Source organism: Echiichthys vipera, assembly GCF_963691815.1.
Source record: "Echiichthys vipera genome assembly, chromosome: 15".
In the NCBI taxonomy this organism is placed as follows: Eukaryota; Metazoa; Chordata; class Actinopteri; order Perciformes; family Trachinidae; genus Echiichthys; species Echiichthys vipera.
In genome coordinates, this window is record NC_139840.1 from 20,049,035 (window position 1) to 20,067,978 (window position 18,944).

The 18,944-nt window shown below is 40.0% G+C and overlaps 2 protein-coding genes across 4 annotated transcripts; one reads left to right on the forward strand and one right to left on the reverse strand.

Moving 5' to 3' along the window:
* The first annotated feature begins 3,703 nt into the window (after positions 1-3,703).
* Positions 3,704-9,802, forward strand: bcl6ab (BCL6A transcription repressor b). 3 transcript variants are annotated; one of them, XM_083927812.1, is made up of 9 exons: positions 3,704-3,742; positions 5,843-6,014; positions 6,148-6,369; positions 6,485-7,348; positions 7,452-7,579; positions 7,706-7,873; positions 7,966-8,096; positions 8,197-8,334; positions 8,552-9,802. In XM_083927812.1, exons 1-9 carry the CDS (start codon positions 3,712-3,714, stop codon positions 8,693-8,695), a joined length of 1,998 nt encoding a protein of 665 aa, XP_083783938.1. In that variant the 5' UTR covers positions 3,704-3,711; the 3' UTR covers positions 8,696-9,802. The 3 variants fall into 3 exon arrangements, with proteins under 3 accessions (XP_083783938.1, XP_083783939.1, XP_083783940.1); XM_083927813.1 differs by lacking the exon at positions 3,704-3,742 and adding an exon at positions 4,525-4,805; XM_083927814.1 differs by lacking the exon at positions 3,704-3,742 and adding an exon at positions 5,616-5,747.
* Positions 9,803-10,943: 1,141 nt separating this feature from the next.
* cmpk (cytidylate kinase) lies at positions 10,944-17,124 on the reverse strand. The gene is made up of 6 exons (XM_083927827.1): positions 16,912-17,124; positions 14,921-15,067; positions 14,058-14,210; positions 13,896-13,972; positions 13,549-13,645; positions 10,944-11,500 (listed from the first exon to the last, which is right to left on the reverse strand). The coding sequence occupies exons 1-6, from the start codon at positions 17,053-17,055 to the stop codon at positions 11,459-11,461; spliced, it is 660 nt and encodes a 219-aa protein (XP_083783953.1). The 5' UTR covers positions 17,056-17,124; the 3' UTR covers positions 10,944-11,458.
* Positions 17,125-18,944: the final 1,820 nt, after the last annotated feature.

Here is an 18,944-nt window from a genome sequence, read left to right on the forward strand (position 1 = left end):
AACCGCAGGGAACAAACATCTAGAGAGAAAACATTAACTAGAAATAGACCTCTTTGTTGCCATAGCCACCTGAACAGCTGTAATTTAGACCTGTTGAGCTGCACAGCACATTTATTTCACTGCGAAAAATCCAGTCAGGGAGTTTTTCTTTTCTGAAACATGTACAGAAAAGCATAATAATGGTAAATGTTGCTGTTGCTCTACTTAACTATTATTTTGCTCCTATGTTTGGGTGATGATTGTAGCAGTGACGAGAACAATGAACACATTTCTACTGTTACTCAGGTTTAATGCTAAAAAACATATTGCAACGTGTTACTTAATGGTTACAAAGAGTGCCGACATGAGCAGATGAAAATATGCATGCGCAAGACCACTTGATAATGGGCTCAAGGCAATGTGTATGCAAAAAATTTGAGTATTTTATTTAAGTGAGGAACATAGTCCTCAGTAAAGTCTCGCTCTAGTTCTTAATTACTGTGGTTCTGTCTTCTTTCCTCCCACTGAATGGTCTAACGACTGTTTGTTTAGCAAAGCTCACTGTGAGAGTGAAAGGTGGTGCTAACAGATGGTTATTCTATATATTCAAAAACAAGCAGAAAACACAGACAACTCTGTTGTTTTTCACCATTAGTAAGAGTGAAATGGGTTCAATCATCATGTTATATGTGCTTGCTAATGTAATGTGCCATAGGTAATTTAATTTACAGAATAACACATTTCATATGATACCGTACGATCACATGTACTAATCTGAAGAAAAAGCCTACCATACTCCTAGATGATGTGTAGGTAAGGTAACACTTTTCATGAGGCACACACAATCCTGCGTAGCCCAGGAACACACCACTTTTCTTGAATTGACACAGAGCATGTTTTTGTGCCATTGAACGGTTGATTTGGAGTGAGTCTGATATCTAGAAACATGCAGACTTCTTCGTTAACAGTCTGTTGTTTATCATCTTTTCATTTGAATTTTGTTTACATAATCGTGTTTACATAATTTCTTACACGCCGCTGTTCTTGATTCAGAGTTATTGAAGAACTTCTTGTTGGTTGTTCATTTAAGCACAGTCAGTTCCTGATTTGTTGACACATTCATCGGTAAGTAGGCTACTCAGGATTTTGTGCTGTGATGGTTAGACAGGAAGTGGTGGGGACACAGACGAGTGCAGGCGAGCCTTTTGGAGAGCTGAGGACTTTTCACACACTCACACACATTGCTCTCTATAACCTGTGTGACATTAAAAATAGGAACGCACATAATCTCAGATGTGCGATCAGTTTTGACACTCTTTTATCAGTATTGCAGAATTCCCCTTGAGGCCAATCAGAGCCAGCAATAAACGTGATATAAGCAGCGGCTTCGGGCCCCCAGGGTTGAGTTGCATACAAATAGAACAAGTCTTTGTCTTATATACATATAAATATAACCTTAAGTCAGACTTGAGTAACAGTTTGTGTCTGTGCTTGTTGGTGGAGAGTGTAGTGGAGGACAATGTAGCTAAAAACTCACAGCCACACTGGTACTGGGGTTTCCACAGTGCTTGTTGTTTATTATTAACATATGGTTATACAGCTACTATTCTATCATACATGAACGAAACAGAGGTCACACTAACCTAACCTGTCCGTCACACTTGAGTTGAGAAGCAAAAGTTAACGGGAGCTCGACAACATGCATCCATCCGTATCTAGGCAACACAGTATATCTTTGTTATGGCTGTGACAAAGGCACATTTCACAATTTAGACTGTTACACTTGATATAGATTCCCTTTGGGGGACAAATGTAAGACTGACTGAGTCTGTCATGCAATGCATTACGGTGGAATGAGCATGTTACCTAAACAGCAAACTGCTAAATGAGTAAATATCCATCCACACACTCTTATGAATGAACTTTATGGAAATGTATTGATCCCCACGTGAGAAATTCACAGCATAGTAAAGCACGTCACCGCCGCTGACTACGCCCTGACGGCTTTCCCATTCACACAGACAGTCTGTTATAGTTTTAATACCCCCCCCCCCCCAACCCCCCTTCCCATCTCTCCGCCAGGCAGTGTTTATGGGGCTTAAGAACAGTGTAAGGTCAAGTCTAGTCTGGCCTGAGACTGGCCCCTGGTCTCTGGGGACCTCCTAGAAAATAAATTTTTAACAAACACTAGACAATAACAAATAAAAATAGAACTTCCTCAACATAAACTGACAACATTTTGTAGCATATTTGCCAACAAAGTGACAAAACAATAAGCTCTGAGTTGGTTGGACAAGTTAAGTAAGTGATTTACTGTCCTCACCAAACAAGCACTCTCAGGATCCTGGTCAAAAAAAAATCACAATAATAAATAGTAGCGTAATAGTACACAGTATTAGATATGATAAGTTGAACTAAATGAATGAATAAGACGAGAAGGAAAGGCCACACAAACTGTGATAAGTATCTTTTCTTTAACAGTTCTCCAGCACTGCAAAATCACAAACAGAATCTGAATTAGGGTTTATTGCCAAGTTTCCACATACAAGGAATTTGACTCTGTGTTTTCGTGCACACAATAATGTGAGGCAATAAAAATAAAAGCAAAGTACTGCAACAGTCAAGAACATATATAGAATAGAATAACTACAATAGAAATAAATAAAAAAAACACTTTTAAAACACCATAACAAATGTCAAATATAACTGTTTTAGAATTGGAAAGCTGTACAAAAATATGTATCAGGGGATGTGACAGTAGAGGATGTGTGCAGTGTAAAAGGATAATAGTCCAAGATGTGCGTTAATGTGATGCAAATAGACAGGGGTACGGTATATTTTTCATATTCTATAGTCATTTTTCTATTCTATATTTACAGTATGTTATTGACTGTTGCAGTACTGTCATTTCCTTACTCTGCAATCTGAATCTGAATCAGAAAGGTGTTTAATGCCAAGTACGTTTTCACATACAAGGGGTTTCCTTTGGTGTTCAATGCGCACAATCATTAAAAATAATTCAACAATAAGCAAAGTACATACAGTAACATATATAACAAAGGATGTACAGTTGTACAGTTAAAAACCACAAAGAGTTGTGCAGTTTTGTGAAGTATTTATATATTTATACTAACTTTATAACTTTATACACTAAAGTGTTCAGTCAGTTGAAGCATGGCTCCGGGCCAAAGCAGAAAAGTACAGTTGAACCAGCATTACAACCTTAACTGCTAAAATGCAGCTACATCGAGAGAAATCAGGAGACATGACACACAAACATGTGGTGGGAGAGGGAAAAGAGAAAAACAACTCAAACGGGGGAATTATATTTCAAATATTAGAAGATAAGATGACTGACTTCTCAACTTCTTCGCAGCACCTCGGGCATGTTTACAGCGACAACACACTCTCTCATATTCCCCACAGTATTTATAACTCAGTCAGCTGACCTTGCACTTGGACCAGTCCACCACGCAGGGAGATTACGAGCACCAAAGGCATTAACTGCAAACAACATCTCATCGATTCCGCATCAACCATACACATATGATTGATTAAGACATATAAAAGAGCATCCGTATGTTAAACGCTGCATCGTTGACGCTGGAGGGTTGAAGTGACGCACACGGCGGTGAGCGGCTCCCCCGCCCCGCAGATAATGGCACAACCCTCTGTTGAAATTCCGAGAATTGAGCTGCTGTGTTTCTTAGAACTGGATTCTCAGAACTGGTGATGCACAGAGTTTCGAGGAAACTTTTACAAGGTGACTTTTTTTTCTCTCTCTCTCCTCTCCCTTCCTATTTTCTCAGCGTTAGCTCAGAAGAAGTGGCGGTGAAGTTAGATGATGCTCATGTGGCTGCTGCTCTCGGCTGGAGATCTTGGCAACATTGTTTTTAAATAAGATTACTTTGTAGCTAGAAGTGGATTCAGAGAGTTGACAAACTTGGCCGTCTTTATTATTATTACCATTATTATTATTATTATAAGTATTATTATTATTATTATTATTATTATAGAGTGTGTTTTGGACGGAAGTGTGTGCGGATTTGTTGATTTTTTGTATCATTTTTAATAGTTCCCGATAGTGTGAAAACAACAACATGATATAATACGTGTAACGTTTAACCTTTTATATTTTAAAACAGCACGTGTCGAGTTAAGAGGCAACAGAAGTGGCGCAACAGGACTAGTCGGTCTAATGTTTTCTCTCGTGTGCGTTTCTGATGTGGTGAAAAATGTTTTCGTTGCACTTAAATGTATACAACGCAAGAGCCGAAGACTTCCCATCATTAAGTGCAATGGAGCAAACAAGCCTATTTATGACTGAAACACATGATCACAAGTACAGGACGGTCCCCGGACATGGCGGATTAACACAGTTACTAAACTTGATCGGACTTGCGCTGGCCTGCTCGGGTGGTTTACTGCCGAAGTTACGCAGCAAACGAACCACTCCTTGGATCCACATTCTGCGAAAACACGCTGTCTCTGTTTAGTCTAATACTCTGGCTTTAGAGATAACTCTAAGGGGGGGATTGGTTTAGCAGAGGAGGAAGAGGAGAAGAGTTAATGTTAATGGAGTTAAATGAGATGAGTTGTACTTATATCGGGGGGTGGAGGGGGGGGGGACAGGAAACCTCTCTGTGCTAAACTGGCAACCTAATCTGAGCAGCCAGGACGGAATGTGCTCAATGTCAAACACGTTTACAACCTCCAGGCTGCAGGCTGCCAGCGCTCAAGTCCGCTCTGTTACACGCTGGGGAACTGCAGGACGGAGCGCAGACATGAGGAAATTAGACCCTTTTAATCCTTTACAAGTCAGCAGTGTAAGATTATTTGTGCATATGTGTTGGTTACACTATGAGAAGCGTTGGCCCAGTACAGATCCACTGAAACATCACTGTTTATATAATATCACAGCCTTTAATAATAGCATGTTGAAGTACTGATTATAGGTTATTTAATGACAATATAATTAAGGCCAAATTAGAAGTGAGGCATGGCTCAAACGCTTGAGTGAATCTCTCTTTGACTTTTCCCTTTGCAATGGCGCCGCTCTTTGCTGAAACACTGTCAGGACACTTCAGGCCCTAAACTTGTTTTGGTTCAAGGCTGTAACCCCTGAAGGCAGGTGGCTTGTATTACACAAGTATGAGGGTGAAGTGATGAAATATGAGACGAGTGTTTGTTGTCTGTTTTCATGAATGTATCATTTACTGTTCATACATACATATATATTTTACACATAAATGACTAACTGAGACTTTGTTGTCCCTTAAGATGATTTGTAGCAAAGTTAAAGTAAGCTTCAAACTTATCTTTAAATGTTTCTGTTGTGCATATGTTATTATTTAGTAGTGAAGTGATGTGACTTGAGATGAATACATTTTTCTGAAAATCTGGTTAAGTTATGCTCATGTTGGTGCTGATGTGCCCATGATTGTTGTTTTTCTACTAGAGCTGCAACAATGAATCAATAAGTCGATCCACAGAAACATAATCAGCAACTATTTTCATAACTGATTCATCGTTAAAGTAATTTAAACGTATTTGAGAGGCAGAAAATTCAGTGTTCAGCCTCTCAAATATGGAGATTTTTGCTTTTTCTTCTCAATTTCATAACATGTTAAACTGAAAATAATTTGGATTTTGGACAAAACAAGACATTTAAAGACATCAATATGGACTTTGAGAAAGAAAGATGGACATTTTCTTTTTTGTTATTAATTGAGAAAGTAATCATTTGTTGCGCCCCTACCCAGCCTACAGTATGTGAGCCTCTCTTGTGTGCCTTTATCTAGCAGTAGGTCACTTTCAGAGTCCCCAATAACGATCAAACTATATCTTTCTTTGCCCTTCTCAGAGTGCGACAGCATGGCCACAACTGCAGATGGCTGCATTCAATTCACACGCCATGCAGGCGACGTCCTGCTCAACTTCAACCGCCTCCGCAGCAGGAACATCCTGACTGATGTCGTCATACAAGTGGACGTTCTGCAGTTTCATGCTCACAAGGCCATCCTGGTGGCCTGCAGGTATGCACCATCATGACAGCTGACAGTTCAGCAGCATGACTCTTCTTTGAAATTTTGCCTTTTGAATGGCTGTTACGCCCTCTAATTTCATACCAAATTAATAATTTTTCCCAACTCTCTTATTCTCTTCCAGTGGCTTCTTTTATTCTGTGTTCATGGACCCCAAGAACGCAAACCTTAGTGCCATCAGCTTAGACCCCAAAGTCGACCCCAAGGGTTTCTCCATCTTGCTGGACTTCATGTACACATCCTGTCTGGACCTTAAGGATAGTCTGGTCCTGGCCACCATGAACACAGCCATCTACCTCCAGATGGAACATGTGGTCGACACCTGCCACAGGTTCATCAAGTCCAGGTAAAGGGAAATAGAAGATGTGACAATCCACACTCTCATTTCTTTGTAAAAAAAAAATAAAAAAGAATAGATGTGACTGGAGTTAATAACTTGTCATTGAATATATGTTTTTCAGACAGCTGACTGAAGATGTACAGATCAGTTCATCACATCTGGCTGACGAGATTCCTGCTTTGAAGCCTGTTGATGACAAAGATCCAGACCTTAGATACAATCACATGTCACCCTCATCCTCTCTCCAGGAGAGCAGGGGCTACATCCCCAGTGTTTTCAGGGGGATCAACACCACAGGCTCCTATCACGTCTACGGTGACCTCCAAGTCCCTTCTGGGAAGATGGAAGGTTCCCACATGGTCAGTGACCTTCCCAGAGAAGGGGCTTTGTCCCAGAATCGATGCTCGCAGGTACCCAACGCCAACATGGCTTACAATGAATCTACCACCGTCATCTCCCACCCTGTGCCATCACACCCCAGTTTCCCCACCACTATCATCCGACCCGCAGGAGCCCATGGGAGCCTTCAGGGTCCTGCATCTCTCATGGAGGAAGACAGCATTCAGCATCCACAAACCAGCTGCCTGAGACTGTCTCCGGGTTTTAGCAAAGGTGTGATTTGCAGCCCTCAAAGCCCCCTCAGATCTGACTGCCACCCCAACTCTCCCACTGAGTCCAACAGCAGCAGAAACGCCACGCTGAGCTTCAGACAGCCCTCAGACTGCCCCAACGACACCAAGGCCCGCAACTGGAAGAAGTACAAGTTGATCGTTATGAACCAAACTCCCGATGAGAATGAAAAGGAGGCTCAGGGAGGCAGCGCCGAAGCTCTAGCCATGTCCCCTACACTGAGCCCCTGCAGGAGTGGTACAGCAGGTGGACACAGTGAGGTCCAGGCAGAAGAAGGAGCCAGCGAGCACAGAGAAGAGATCCTCATGTCTCAGTGTGTCGACAGCTGCAGCAGCAGCCCCTGTAGCAGCATCAGGTAAACCTCCAGCTCACTGTGAGAGATGTAAATTGGAACTTAATATAAATTTATTTACGAGAAGAACTTTATTTCAACTCTGGGGTCGTCTCTCTGTGTGCAGCTACCGCAGATGCTCCTCCTGCGGTTGCGACAGTCCCCAGTGCATGGAAATGGGTCACCTTTCCTCTGACTCCTACAGCCGAGATGACACCAACAAACTACACTCAGAGTATTCCTCCCCCAGTTGTGGTAAGTGGACTCCACAAGTGCCATTGTATCCACTTATATTTAAGTTATAACATTTGACATGATTATATTAAACAAAACCACAGATGTGTGATAAATTCACACTGATTTGATTGCTCCTTTGTACAGAAAGCAACATCTACTTCTGCAACGGCTGTGACTCCAAGTTCACAGAGGAAGACTCCCTGAAAGAACACATGGCCCAGGTGCACAGTGACAAGCCATACAAGTGTGACTGCTGCCAGGCTGCCTTCCGCTACAAGGGCAACCTGGCCAGCCATAAGACCGTTCACACCGGTAAGATTAATAATGATTAAAGTACCGTCAAGCTGACTTCATTCATGTGACCGTTTCATTCATTGCACAACCTCTTGACCTTTAACTTTCAGGTGCAAAGCCTTACCACTGCAACATCTGCGGCGCTCAGTTCAACCGGCCAGCCAACCTCAAGACCCACACCCGCATCCACTCTGGAGAAAAGCCATACAAGTGCGAGACATGTGGTTCCAGATTCGTCCAGGTGAGGGAAAAGAAAAAGAAAGAAAAAGGAAGCTTTGCAGATGTCAAACTACTTCCTTTTAAGTGAATGAATCCTCATATAGGTTTTCATTTTCCTCCAGGTGGCCCATCTGCGAGCCCATGTTTTGATTCACACAGGAGAGAAGCCGTACCCTTGTGAGATCTGTGGGACTCACTTCCGCCACCTTCAGACGCTCAAGAGCCACATGCGCATTCATACTGGAGAGAAGCCTTATCATGTAAGTGTCCTCGTCTGCCCCTCTCCCGCCTTATCCAATGTGTGTGCTGGCTAAAAGGAGAGTAATCCCCCCCCCCCATGACCCAAGAGCCTATCAATAGTTATAAGTCCTGAGTGGTAATCCTGGAGAGCTATGAACTGTCAGCTGTGGGGCTCGGCGGGGATGTAACGGTCAATTTTAAAAAGTGCTTCTAAATAGTTTCCCCTCTTTTCCTCAGTGTGAAAAATGTGACCTCCACTTCAGACACAAGAGTCAGCTGAGGCTTCACCTGCGACAGAAGCACGGCGCGGTCACCAACACCAAGGCTCAGTACCGCAGGACTCCCAACAACATCATCACAGGCCTGGTGAACTCCTGCTGAGCCCGCTACAATCCTACTGTGGGTCAATTTTGTTTTCTTTCTTGCATCGGCCACCATGTCGTTCAATTTTTGTATTATACAAACAGAAACATAAGTATATATGTTTGCCCTTTATGCATTTGTAAATGATGCGCATTACTTCATGTGAGCTCTTTGGTATTTCAAAGGTTGTAAAAGTTGATGCTTTGGTTGTGAATGTCTAACAACAGAATGTACAATTGAATGTGAATTGGAGCAGACGATTTACTATTTTGCTAAAAAACTTAACAGAACGTTAAGAGCGATGAAGGACAGTCCTCTTTCTCGTTCGGAGTGAGAATCACTGTTACAGTTTTGTTTTTTGATATTGGTATGCATTTGCCCAGCAATGTGGACACAGCTATTTTTCATTAGGTTATTGTTTTGTAAATAAGATAATATATATTTTCAGATTGCCATCTGCTGGCAGAGTACGAATATATTTACATTATGTTTGTCAAACACCCAAGGGCTTGTTATTTTGCCATTTCACGGTTGGTGGTACGTATTGTAATATACAGTATACATAATGTCGCTCATTTAAAAAAAATGTCTATGTACATATTTCCTTTTTTCCCCCCAATCATTTCTAGCCTGTTGGTATTTTGCACATACACGTAATGCTGTAATTCATATATTTTCATACTTTTCATTCAAATATTTCTACTTAAAATGTTCTTGAAATGCTGAAAGTGTTCGTTAGACCCCACGCCAGCACTTGCCATTTTCTTATTTATATTCTAATTTTTCTTTGCTGTATACTGTTACATTTTGGTGCTGCAGTTATCGATGTTCCCCAGCTGGATCATTAAAGCTTCACCGTATTCGACCTAACCGTATGTAGTGCACTTGTGTGAACCAGTGTATTAATAGTGCCTTACATTCACACTTCTCTATTTGCTACCTTCCCAGACTAACTTTGACTGCACGAAAGCCCCGGTAATAAACTGCTGTTGTGATGCGCATTTGGTACATATTGCCCTGTTGTCATGTGTATGCATGTCTGGTACCATTGTTTTGGAGTATCTTTTAAGTGTAGCTCTTAAAATGCAGATGCACCAGGCTTGAAGCTAAAAGAATAAACGCTCAGGAATATTAGTTACGTGCAAGCAAGTGTCTTTGTAACTGCATATATATAAATATATATATACATATGTTTATATATATAAAAAATACATGGAAATAAAAATGTATTATGTAGCACTTGTTGCCATAACTGTGTTCATTATTTGAAATGTTTTTCAGCAAACATTTAATTGAGCCTTTTCTCCCTGATGTTTGCTCTTATGAATCAGAATTGATTCACCTACACATAAAAAAACAAAAAAAAACACCCTGATTTATGGTTGGAGGAGTGCAGATGGATTCATTAACCAATCAATTAGCCTCTATTTGTGTGTGGGTGGAAAGTGGTAAATATAAAAGATGACTTATCAGTTATTACATAAATACATAAATTATATTGAGAATGAGAATGACTAAATAAAATTCTAAATATATGAATGGATGCTGAAATAAATACAGAAATGCTTTTACTTAAATACACATAAATCATAAGTAGAGATAAATCTCATCTTCAACCGCTTATCCAGAGTCCGGTCGCGGGGTAGAAATAAATACAAAATTAACTGTAGATTAGAGACATTTACCTATTAATTACCTATATTTATCCGTTTATGACTTTCTCATGTTTTAGCATGTATACAGTGAACATATTTATTTCAGCATTCATTTACTTTATTGATGAATAAGTTATCATAAGTGTACAGTGGTGTCTTGCGCCCCCTGCTGGATAATTAGCTTGAAAGTTGCATGAATTTTTCTGCAGCAGTAAATAACTTTAAAATCTTAATTGTTTACCGCACTATACTTCTATAAATATAGACATAACTAGACAAAATAAGCACACACTATATAAATATCACAGTACTGACTAAATATTCTAGCGTAAGCAAAACAAAGGTAAAAAAAGTCATTTTTTTCTTTTCAGTTTTATCCCCTCCCTCCCCTCCTTCAAGCACACAGTACAGTACAGATTTAACAGAATGTTCATTTTTATCTTCATGCTTTCTCTATGATTAGTCCCAAGTGTCAGCTGTGATGAAGCACGTCGAGGCGTTCGGGTGCTGAGTCAAAGAATTGGCCTTCTACCACAGAAACAGAAACCAGGTGACTCTACAAGGCACAAAAGCAACTGCCCTGTAGCACTGCCCATGAAACATGACACACATGTTGGATGCATTTTATTTGGAGGCTATTTCACGTTCTGTCCGTCTGAAATCAATCCCAGTCTCATCGTTGTCAAACTATTTGGTCTGAAGCATTATGGCTGCTTTCAATGGCATGATACTCTGAAGAAATTAGTGACAGATACCATTTTTGTAAAGACTTCCACTACTAGAAGTGTTGATGATTGACAAATAAAGTGTCTATCGAAGCTAACGATACATTTTGTTCCTATGCAGACCTCTATGATGAAGACAGTGACAGGCTGTGAGCTTTTTCAGAGCATGAACTAGTTGATCGGAAGATGCTGCTAAATCTCATCCACACCAATTCATATTGTACACACAATGACAAAGTAACAGTGCAACATTTTACAAAAGAGATGTAAAACTAAAACAAAAGAAAGGAAGAATGTAACCAAAAATAAGAAGTCATATGAAAGTACATATTAACTTAATATATAGTGTAGTTGCAGTTTGATAAAAAGAGTAAATGAATGTTGTCGGCAGCTGGGGAAACTCAACCCTCTTTATCTAGGATGGCTTTCACATCAGCAAACACCTGGAAGAGAAAAACAGGGGAGTGTACACAAAGGGTTCATTTCAAAACTCAAACTAGTTTAACTAACTAGTCAAAGTAACCTCAAGGGCTGTCTGTATTCAGAGCTTTGAAAGTAAAATACATAGAAAAACATTTAAACATTTCTTTTTGGGCATCATTCTTATTAGTGATAACATTTTATTCATTAACTTCATTGGCAAAATTTGGGGATGAGGTAACGCTTTGACAGGGACAGGGTTTAATGAATTAATACCCATTTGATGGATATTATCTTAAGCAGGGTGCAAACTAAGGGTTATTTTCATTATCCATTAAGATATTTTGATTCATCATTACGTATATTATCGGAATATTTTTAAAAATTCCTTCATCCCGAATGCCATTGGAGCACTGAACACCATGTCCCGTTGATGCGTTTTTGTTATTGCCACTGCTGTCCTGCTTTTTGCCCTGAGGATGTTTGCGTGTAAGTGTTGCTGTTGTTGTTGCCGTCCTGCTTGTGCTTGATTGTTTTGTTTGTCCAACACTCAAAGACACAAATATATTCAATTGCCCATAACACCAGAACCAGTGAATGTTTGGCATTGTTGCCTGATAAAAGAAGTGATCAATCAATTACCAAATAGTTGCAGATCAATTTTTTGGCACGGGTTCACAGCCCTTGCAAATCGGAGGTCAAGAGCTACGTTGAAACGTTTAAAGAAAGACACATTGCAGATATCTAGCAGGCTAACTGGACCTGTTGTTCAACAAAACCCTCCTAACTCTTCTTTTCTTTGTCTTGTTTTATCACTGAAAATCACCTCCTAAAACTTGTTTCTGGCAGACATCCAAAAATCCTGTCAGTACAAGGTATTACATAATTTCATAAGAGAATCAGACAGGAGTACCGACTCAGAAGCTGCAGCAAAACAGACTTGGGTCACCCGAAAAAAATAGGCTGACCTAGAAACAAATAAATAGAAGTTTAAGCGTACGCTACATTTAGAATATTTTCACCGCTCTACATTACCGTCATACAACCCTTTCCTTTGGCACTACTTTGAGTCTGACTTTCCACAGTTTATGGAAAGAACAAATACGAGAAATAACGATGAGTTATTATAACAACAGGATCCCTTTATGAGCCAGAGTATTCAGAAGAAGAAGTTTTGCAGAGGGAAACTGAACGGCTGGAGGAGCGGAGAGAGAGAGAGAGAGAAAACTGTGGAAACTTGAGGACATTGAAAATATTCTCAATACAGCATTCAATTGATCTGAAAATTATTGTTTGAGATGAGCCTTTTTTCAAGTGTCTAAAATGTGTTTAAAGTGCTGCTTCCGTCCACAGCAGTACATTGCTCAGCTCTCTGCACTCTTGTCTGCTTCTGCGAACTGGCAGTGTGCCAACCGTCATCTACTGTAGATAATACCTTGACTTTCAATAAGTACCTCTTTCCACCACACTTAAATACATAAAAAGCTGAACAATCCCAGTAAGTGCTTGTTTACCCTGACTGACGAGTGCATCACACCTTCTTCCAGGTTCCACTCCCACAGTTTGCCCTTTTCAGAAATCTATGGGTGGCGCTGACAAACGCTTCCCTTTGTACCGTTTACTCACTGAACTGGAAAATCTATTTGCCGCTCTTGCAAGGACATAACGTTTCTGTACTCGTGCTTTTCGTAAAGGCAATAAGAAGGAAACAAGGCTGATGTAAAAAAGCAAAATGCTGCGATTTATTCTCAAGTATAATCCACATTGAACAAAAAATAAAAGTTTCCAAGCAAAATCCTGGGTGACCGGTGTGTCACCTCCAGCTAAATAAGTTTCTTATGTCTAAATGACGGTTAAGCTAAGGTCAGAAGGTTTTTTGCTCCCGTGTTGCTCCGACAACCCAATTAAGGCAAAACCTTATCTCCTGAATAGACATTAACTACATTAAGATAAAACAAAGTCAAATTAGTTATGACTAATCACTATAAATTAAAGCAAAAGGTATTATATTAACTAATGAGGCACAAAATGTAAACATAGAGCCATAGAGAACACAAGGCTTAACACTCACCTTATCCACGGAGCGAGAGGCGTCTACAGTGCGCACCTTGCCTTGTTTCTCATACAGTTCAATGATTGGTCGCGTAGACTGCAGGTAGGTTTGGATTCTGCAAGAAAACTATGCCTGGTTATTGGGGTCAGATGACACAGGGGGCTCAAAAGAGACAGAAATTAGGTTACAAACACACATGCTGGTATCCAACAGTCAGCTAAATAGGTCAAATATATCTATACCAATCAGAGATGCTTTTTGTACTTTGTTACAGAGTTTGTGAAATAAATCTGTGTTTAAAGGAGGCAGTACATACTTCTGTGGTGAAGTGTAACCTCAATTTTGTTTATGTTGCAGGACTGTACCTTTTCTCCAAGCTTTCTCTGTTGTCATCCGTGCGCCCGCTGTTCTTCCCTCTTTCGAGACATCTGTCGATGCAAACCTATGGACAAAAAAAATAGACAGATTGTGTGCTCTGTGAGCTCAGCAAGGAAAGTTTTTTAAGCTTTCTAGTTTCCATTACGCACCTCATTGCCGCAGTCAAAGAAAAGCACAAACTTGACATCTGCTTTGCCATCCATGACGGTGTTCCAGCCCTGAAGGTTGTCCTCGTTGCGGGGGAAACCGTCTATGAGGAAACTGAACTTTTTCTCATCTTTCTGCATGGTCTCTTCCATTGCCTTATGAAACAGATCAGAGATATTTTTACTCCTAATGTGAATTCATTAAAAGTAACCTTTTATTCAAAGTGACAAAAACTGGACACAAACACAAACTCTACTCTATTTGCAAACACCAAAAAGTTTCAAAACACACTAGATGTTCTTCAAACATCTAGTAATAACATCTATAATTTTGACAACAAAAAGATGCAACTAATGATTATTTTCTTTAATTATTCATAGTTTTTTTTCGTTCATTGTTAAAACTTTTGTATAAAAAATACAATCAGAACCTAAAGAGATGTTTCAAAATGATTTATGTCCAAAAAACAAAAACCATTTCGATCTACAGCTATGACTAACAACTGAAAACTATGATTTGAAGACATTAGCAACTCTAAATCCTCATATTCACATGGATAGGAGAAGCAAATGTATTGTGTATTTACTTCATAAATGACTTGTATTGATTGTCGTTTTTTAAACACCCAGTGAATTCCCCAATCGAATGGTTGTTTCATCCCCAAACGAGAAAAGTTCTTCCCAGACACTGACATGAGCAGCCACAAGAGTAGAATTAAATTCAAACTTTTTTATTTGAAAATCCATAAACGATTTTGTGGACCAAAAAAATTCAAGTTGCAAACAGGTCCTGAATAAAAGTGTTTGACCCCAGGATCAGGATTAGTCTCTTGCGAGGCAAACAAATGCATGTATTTGGTGCGTACCTTCCTGAGTAAGTTGATGGTGATCTCCACAGGGACGATTTTGCCTTCCTTGATGTAGCTGTCGATGAGCGATCCGAACTCTGACTTCTCTCTAGCTCGCTCAGCCCTCAGCAAGTCCCCAGCTGACAAATGGGTGTAGCTGTAGTTCTGAGACATATACACATTTTTTTAAGGTTGATTACATGTGATGTAAATGCAGGGGTCCTACACCTTTTCCAAAGTCAAACTCAAGCAATTTTCTAGGTGCATTTTAAAGCTTTTCTAGCACCTTACAGCTGTTGTAAATGACATGTATACAGTACATTCAGTATAATGTTTATTGCACTTGTTCATCACGTGCAATCAGATTTTATTGAGCGTTTTGTTGCCTGTTGGTATGTAGATGTGGCATCCTCTATAACCTAGATTTCAAGCACTTTATTCAAAATCTGAAGACTTATCAAACCTCGAAAACAACACATTGAAATTCAAGTGTTTAAGTATTTCCAGCTTCCGTAAGAAACCCTGTAAATGGGTTTACACAAAGCAAAGCACTTCAGACTACTCATCAAGAGTCAGTTTCTGCAGATGATTTTTTTCTATATAGAAAAAAAGGTTTGTAGATTTCTATTAACACAAAATAAAATCTGCATTTGAGAGGACGGACTTCAAAGTCAGGCTAAAGTCTTCTGGCTCACAGACCAGGAAGAAGTCAGTCCTTGTGTGATGAATGAAAGGAGCCTCTATTCATAGACCATTCAGGCATAACCACAGTACTTGAAGCATGGCAGCCAACACCCAGTAATGTCCGTGGACAGAGGTAGTTATAAAGTCGCTCTTAAAGACACATTAAGGAATCCACACTGGGCCCCAGAGTTTACCTTTCAGATGAGCATTAAAGCAGCATCCTGAAGCTTTTTCAAACTTTTTGGATGGCTTGTAAAAAATAACTTTTTAATCACACCCAGGCCATTGGGCTATTGGCTCATAGTCCCTTACACGTGTACGGTGTGATCATGTTTAAAGTTTTCTCGGTCCACGCCACTATCTGTGGACCAAGCCCACTCCAGGCTTAAACTGACCATTATGTAATCCCCATTGCACATATGAGTCAGTGATAAGGTTACAACATAAAGCAAATGTCAACAGGGCATCTCCTGCTGATGTGTTCTGCGTGTGTATCATGTGTTGGTTTACAAAGCACTGAATGGTTTAGAGCCAGAATACATTTATGATCTTCTGCTTTGCTATGAACCATCCAGACCTCTCAGATCCTCTGGTTCAGGTCCGCTCCCTGTCCCCAGAACTAAACATGGAGAGGCAGCGTCCAGTTTTTATGCTCCACACATCTGAAAACTGCAGGTCTGCTGCAACTCCCAGCTCTTTTAAATCAAGACTGAAGACTTTTCTGTTTGCATGCGCCTTTCAGTAAAAAATACAATTTATTAACTTCTAATCCTTTGATATTGATGCTTTTATTTTAATTAAAATTATATTTTTTTTATGATTATTTTATCAGAATGTCATTTTCTATGTTAATGTCATTTGATGCGTCTATTTCCAATGCTTTTTAGTGTTTTATGTAAAGCACTTTGAATATCCTTGTTGTTGACAGGTGCTTTACAAATACACTTGCCGTGTGTGAAGCAATAATAAGCTGAATCATTTAGCCTATTCATACAGGCGTTTAACATGAAACACTGGGCTAAAATGCTTTATATTATGTTTTAACTGTTTGCTTTGACAGTTTTTGAATAATTAAACAAACTTTGTAGCTCCTGTAGTCCAGCACCGGTTTGTATGAGCCCGGTGTGGCTAACTAACTAGCTTATTTTAGAGGACAACCGGAAGTCAATGAAATTCACATTAAACCTCATAAATAAGACGATATTAAAAGGCACAATTATCCTCAAAACCAACTAAATGCCACTTTTATCACGACATGCTAAATCCTAACCGTCAAAGTCGGTAGTTTTCATTGTCCTTTTTCTCTCTTTCCATCTCTCTCGTACCTCCACGATTCTGGAGCATTGGGTCCCTTTGCCGGCGCCAGGCCCGCCCAGCACGAACACAACCTGCGGCTTCATCATCAGCGAGAGCCGGTTCAAGAAGCTCGGAACCTTCTGAGACACGATACCGAACAAACGGCCGAACATAAACCAGCGGCACCAGCAGCTACAGACGTGTACCGGCGTCGGGGTAGGGACAAGAAAAAAAAAAGCTGTGACCGGTGACTGCGTGTCAGTATGGGAAGTGGATGACAAGGCGAATGGAAGGAGGCTCGGCTTTTGGGTCTCGCACATGCGCAGGGACATATTTTTCTTTATCTTTTTTTAGTTGTTTTTTTCTTTTAATTCACATTCAAGTTGTCAAAAATTGTGGACATTTTGGACAGGACATTAGGATGATAATAAAAAAATACAATGAGATAAAATATACACAAATGTAAACACAATCATGTACACACACAAGATTCAAATCATAAAAGTATGAGTTTTGCATAAATTAATAGTTTTGGGTACGTTTTTTATTCAGTAGTTTTACATTTGATATCGTTTTGAAATATGGGTTTAGATCTGATGTTTTTGTAAAAGTTGAAGGAAGGCAATTTCTTTAGATATTTCATTTTATGAATATAAAAATGCTGCTAAAAATAAATTAGCAAATTAGTTTAATACCGTTCGTTCGGATGGCAGAATATTAATAACAGGTTTGGTCTGCAACTGCCGAGAGGCTCAATAGCTGGTGGCACTATTATAAAACGACAATAACAAAAGAATTAGAATTGTCTTTATTGTCATTGTACCAGTACAACGAAATTTACAGTACAATCCCTTAAAAGTGCAGAAATAATTTAACCTTAAAAGCATCAAAAAGAATAGACTAGACCTTTAAAAGACACATTTAAAACGACAAGTTTACACACCAACACGCGCGCACACACACACACACACACACACACACACACACACACGCACGCACGCACGCACGCACGCACGCACACACACACACACACACACACACACACACACACACACACACACACACACACACACACACACACACACACACACACACACTGTAGCAGCTTACGGAGACAAAACAAAAAACACTAGATTGCAGAGACCCTGAGCATCATGTACCATCATAGGCAAAGGTATTTTGGGTGTCAAGCACTGTTATAGCTCATGGTTATTGGTTTTTATTCTTCATTCCTTTTTTTTAATGTGTTACTATCTTTGTAAACTTTAATTTATGTTATGATTATTTCTACATTTAGAAATAGACTTTCAGCACTATGTATGACTCTGGAACATAAAATAAAAGTTATGTATATATTGAATCTTTTCAATAAAATGTGAGGAAAAAACTGGGTGGTTGATTTTATTGTGTTTGAAAAATAATCCATCCATTTGAAAGTTCTGTCAGTGAAACCATCACTTTATTTCTAGCTTCATCTGCTGGAACCCTCCATTGCGCATGCGTCAAACCCCATAGCGCAGACATTTTTTGTGACTCCTCCTAGCCTCCTTCCATTAGCCTTGAAGTCGATGAGCCCACGGCACCTCTTCCGCTGTTGACTTCAACGACCAATGGGGTGCCACATAGGAGTGATGCAGGCAATGAAGCCACGCCCATTTTGCACTTGTTATTTTTTTCAATGCAGAGGTCGGGTGACGCCCCTCCCCTGCCTCCTCTAGCATCAGCACCTCCAAAACCGAACAAGGCGGTTGGAAAAAAGGATGCTCTCCGGTCCGCGATGCTCACCGGCTCGAGGAGATAAAGATGCGAGACGAGAGACGCTCGAGCGGTTGGGTATAGTCACTGTTTTGTGCGCCTTTAACGCTGCCTCACTGCCTCCATTCATCATGCACCATTCATGCATCCCCAAGAATGGAAACACATTGCGAGGAAAACATTTAAAATAGCCCGTCCTGTTGTTTTTGCATTTACAAGAAGACACGTCCTCTCTCATTAGATGAAGCTTTTCTCCCATGTAGATCAAGGTGATGAAGAGCCCGATTTTGTCTTTTGAGGGCGCCGC

Excerpts from the sequence above, each read along its gene's own strand:
- bcl6ab (XM_083927812.1), top strand. The coding sequence starts at position 3,712 with ATGCACAGAGTTTCGAGGAAACTTTTACAAG. Across the intron at positions 6,370-6,484 it reads CACAGGTTCATCAAGTCCAG|ACAGCTGACTGAAGATGTAC; the intron begins GTAAAGGGAAAT and ends TATGTTTTTCAG. Across the intron at positions 7,580-7,705 it reads GTATTCCTCCCCCAGTTGTG|AAAGCAACATCTACTTCTGC; the intron begins GTAAGTGGACTC and ends TCCTTTGTACAG.
- cmpk (XM_083927827.1), bottom strand. The coding sequence starts at position 17,055 with ATGTTCGGCCGTTTGTTCGGTATCGTGTCTCAGAAGGTTCCGAGCTTC. Across the intron at positions 14,211-14,920 it reads CCATCAACTTACTCAGGAAG|GCAATGGAAGAGACCATGCA; the intron begins GTACGCACCAAA and ends CTGTTTCATAAG. Across the intron at positions 11,501-13,548 it reads CCTCTCGCTCCGTGGATAAG|GTGTTTGCTGATGTGAAAGC; the intron begins GTGAGTGTTAAG and ends TTTCTCTTCCAG.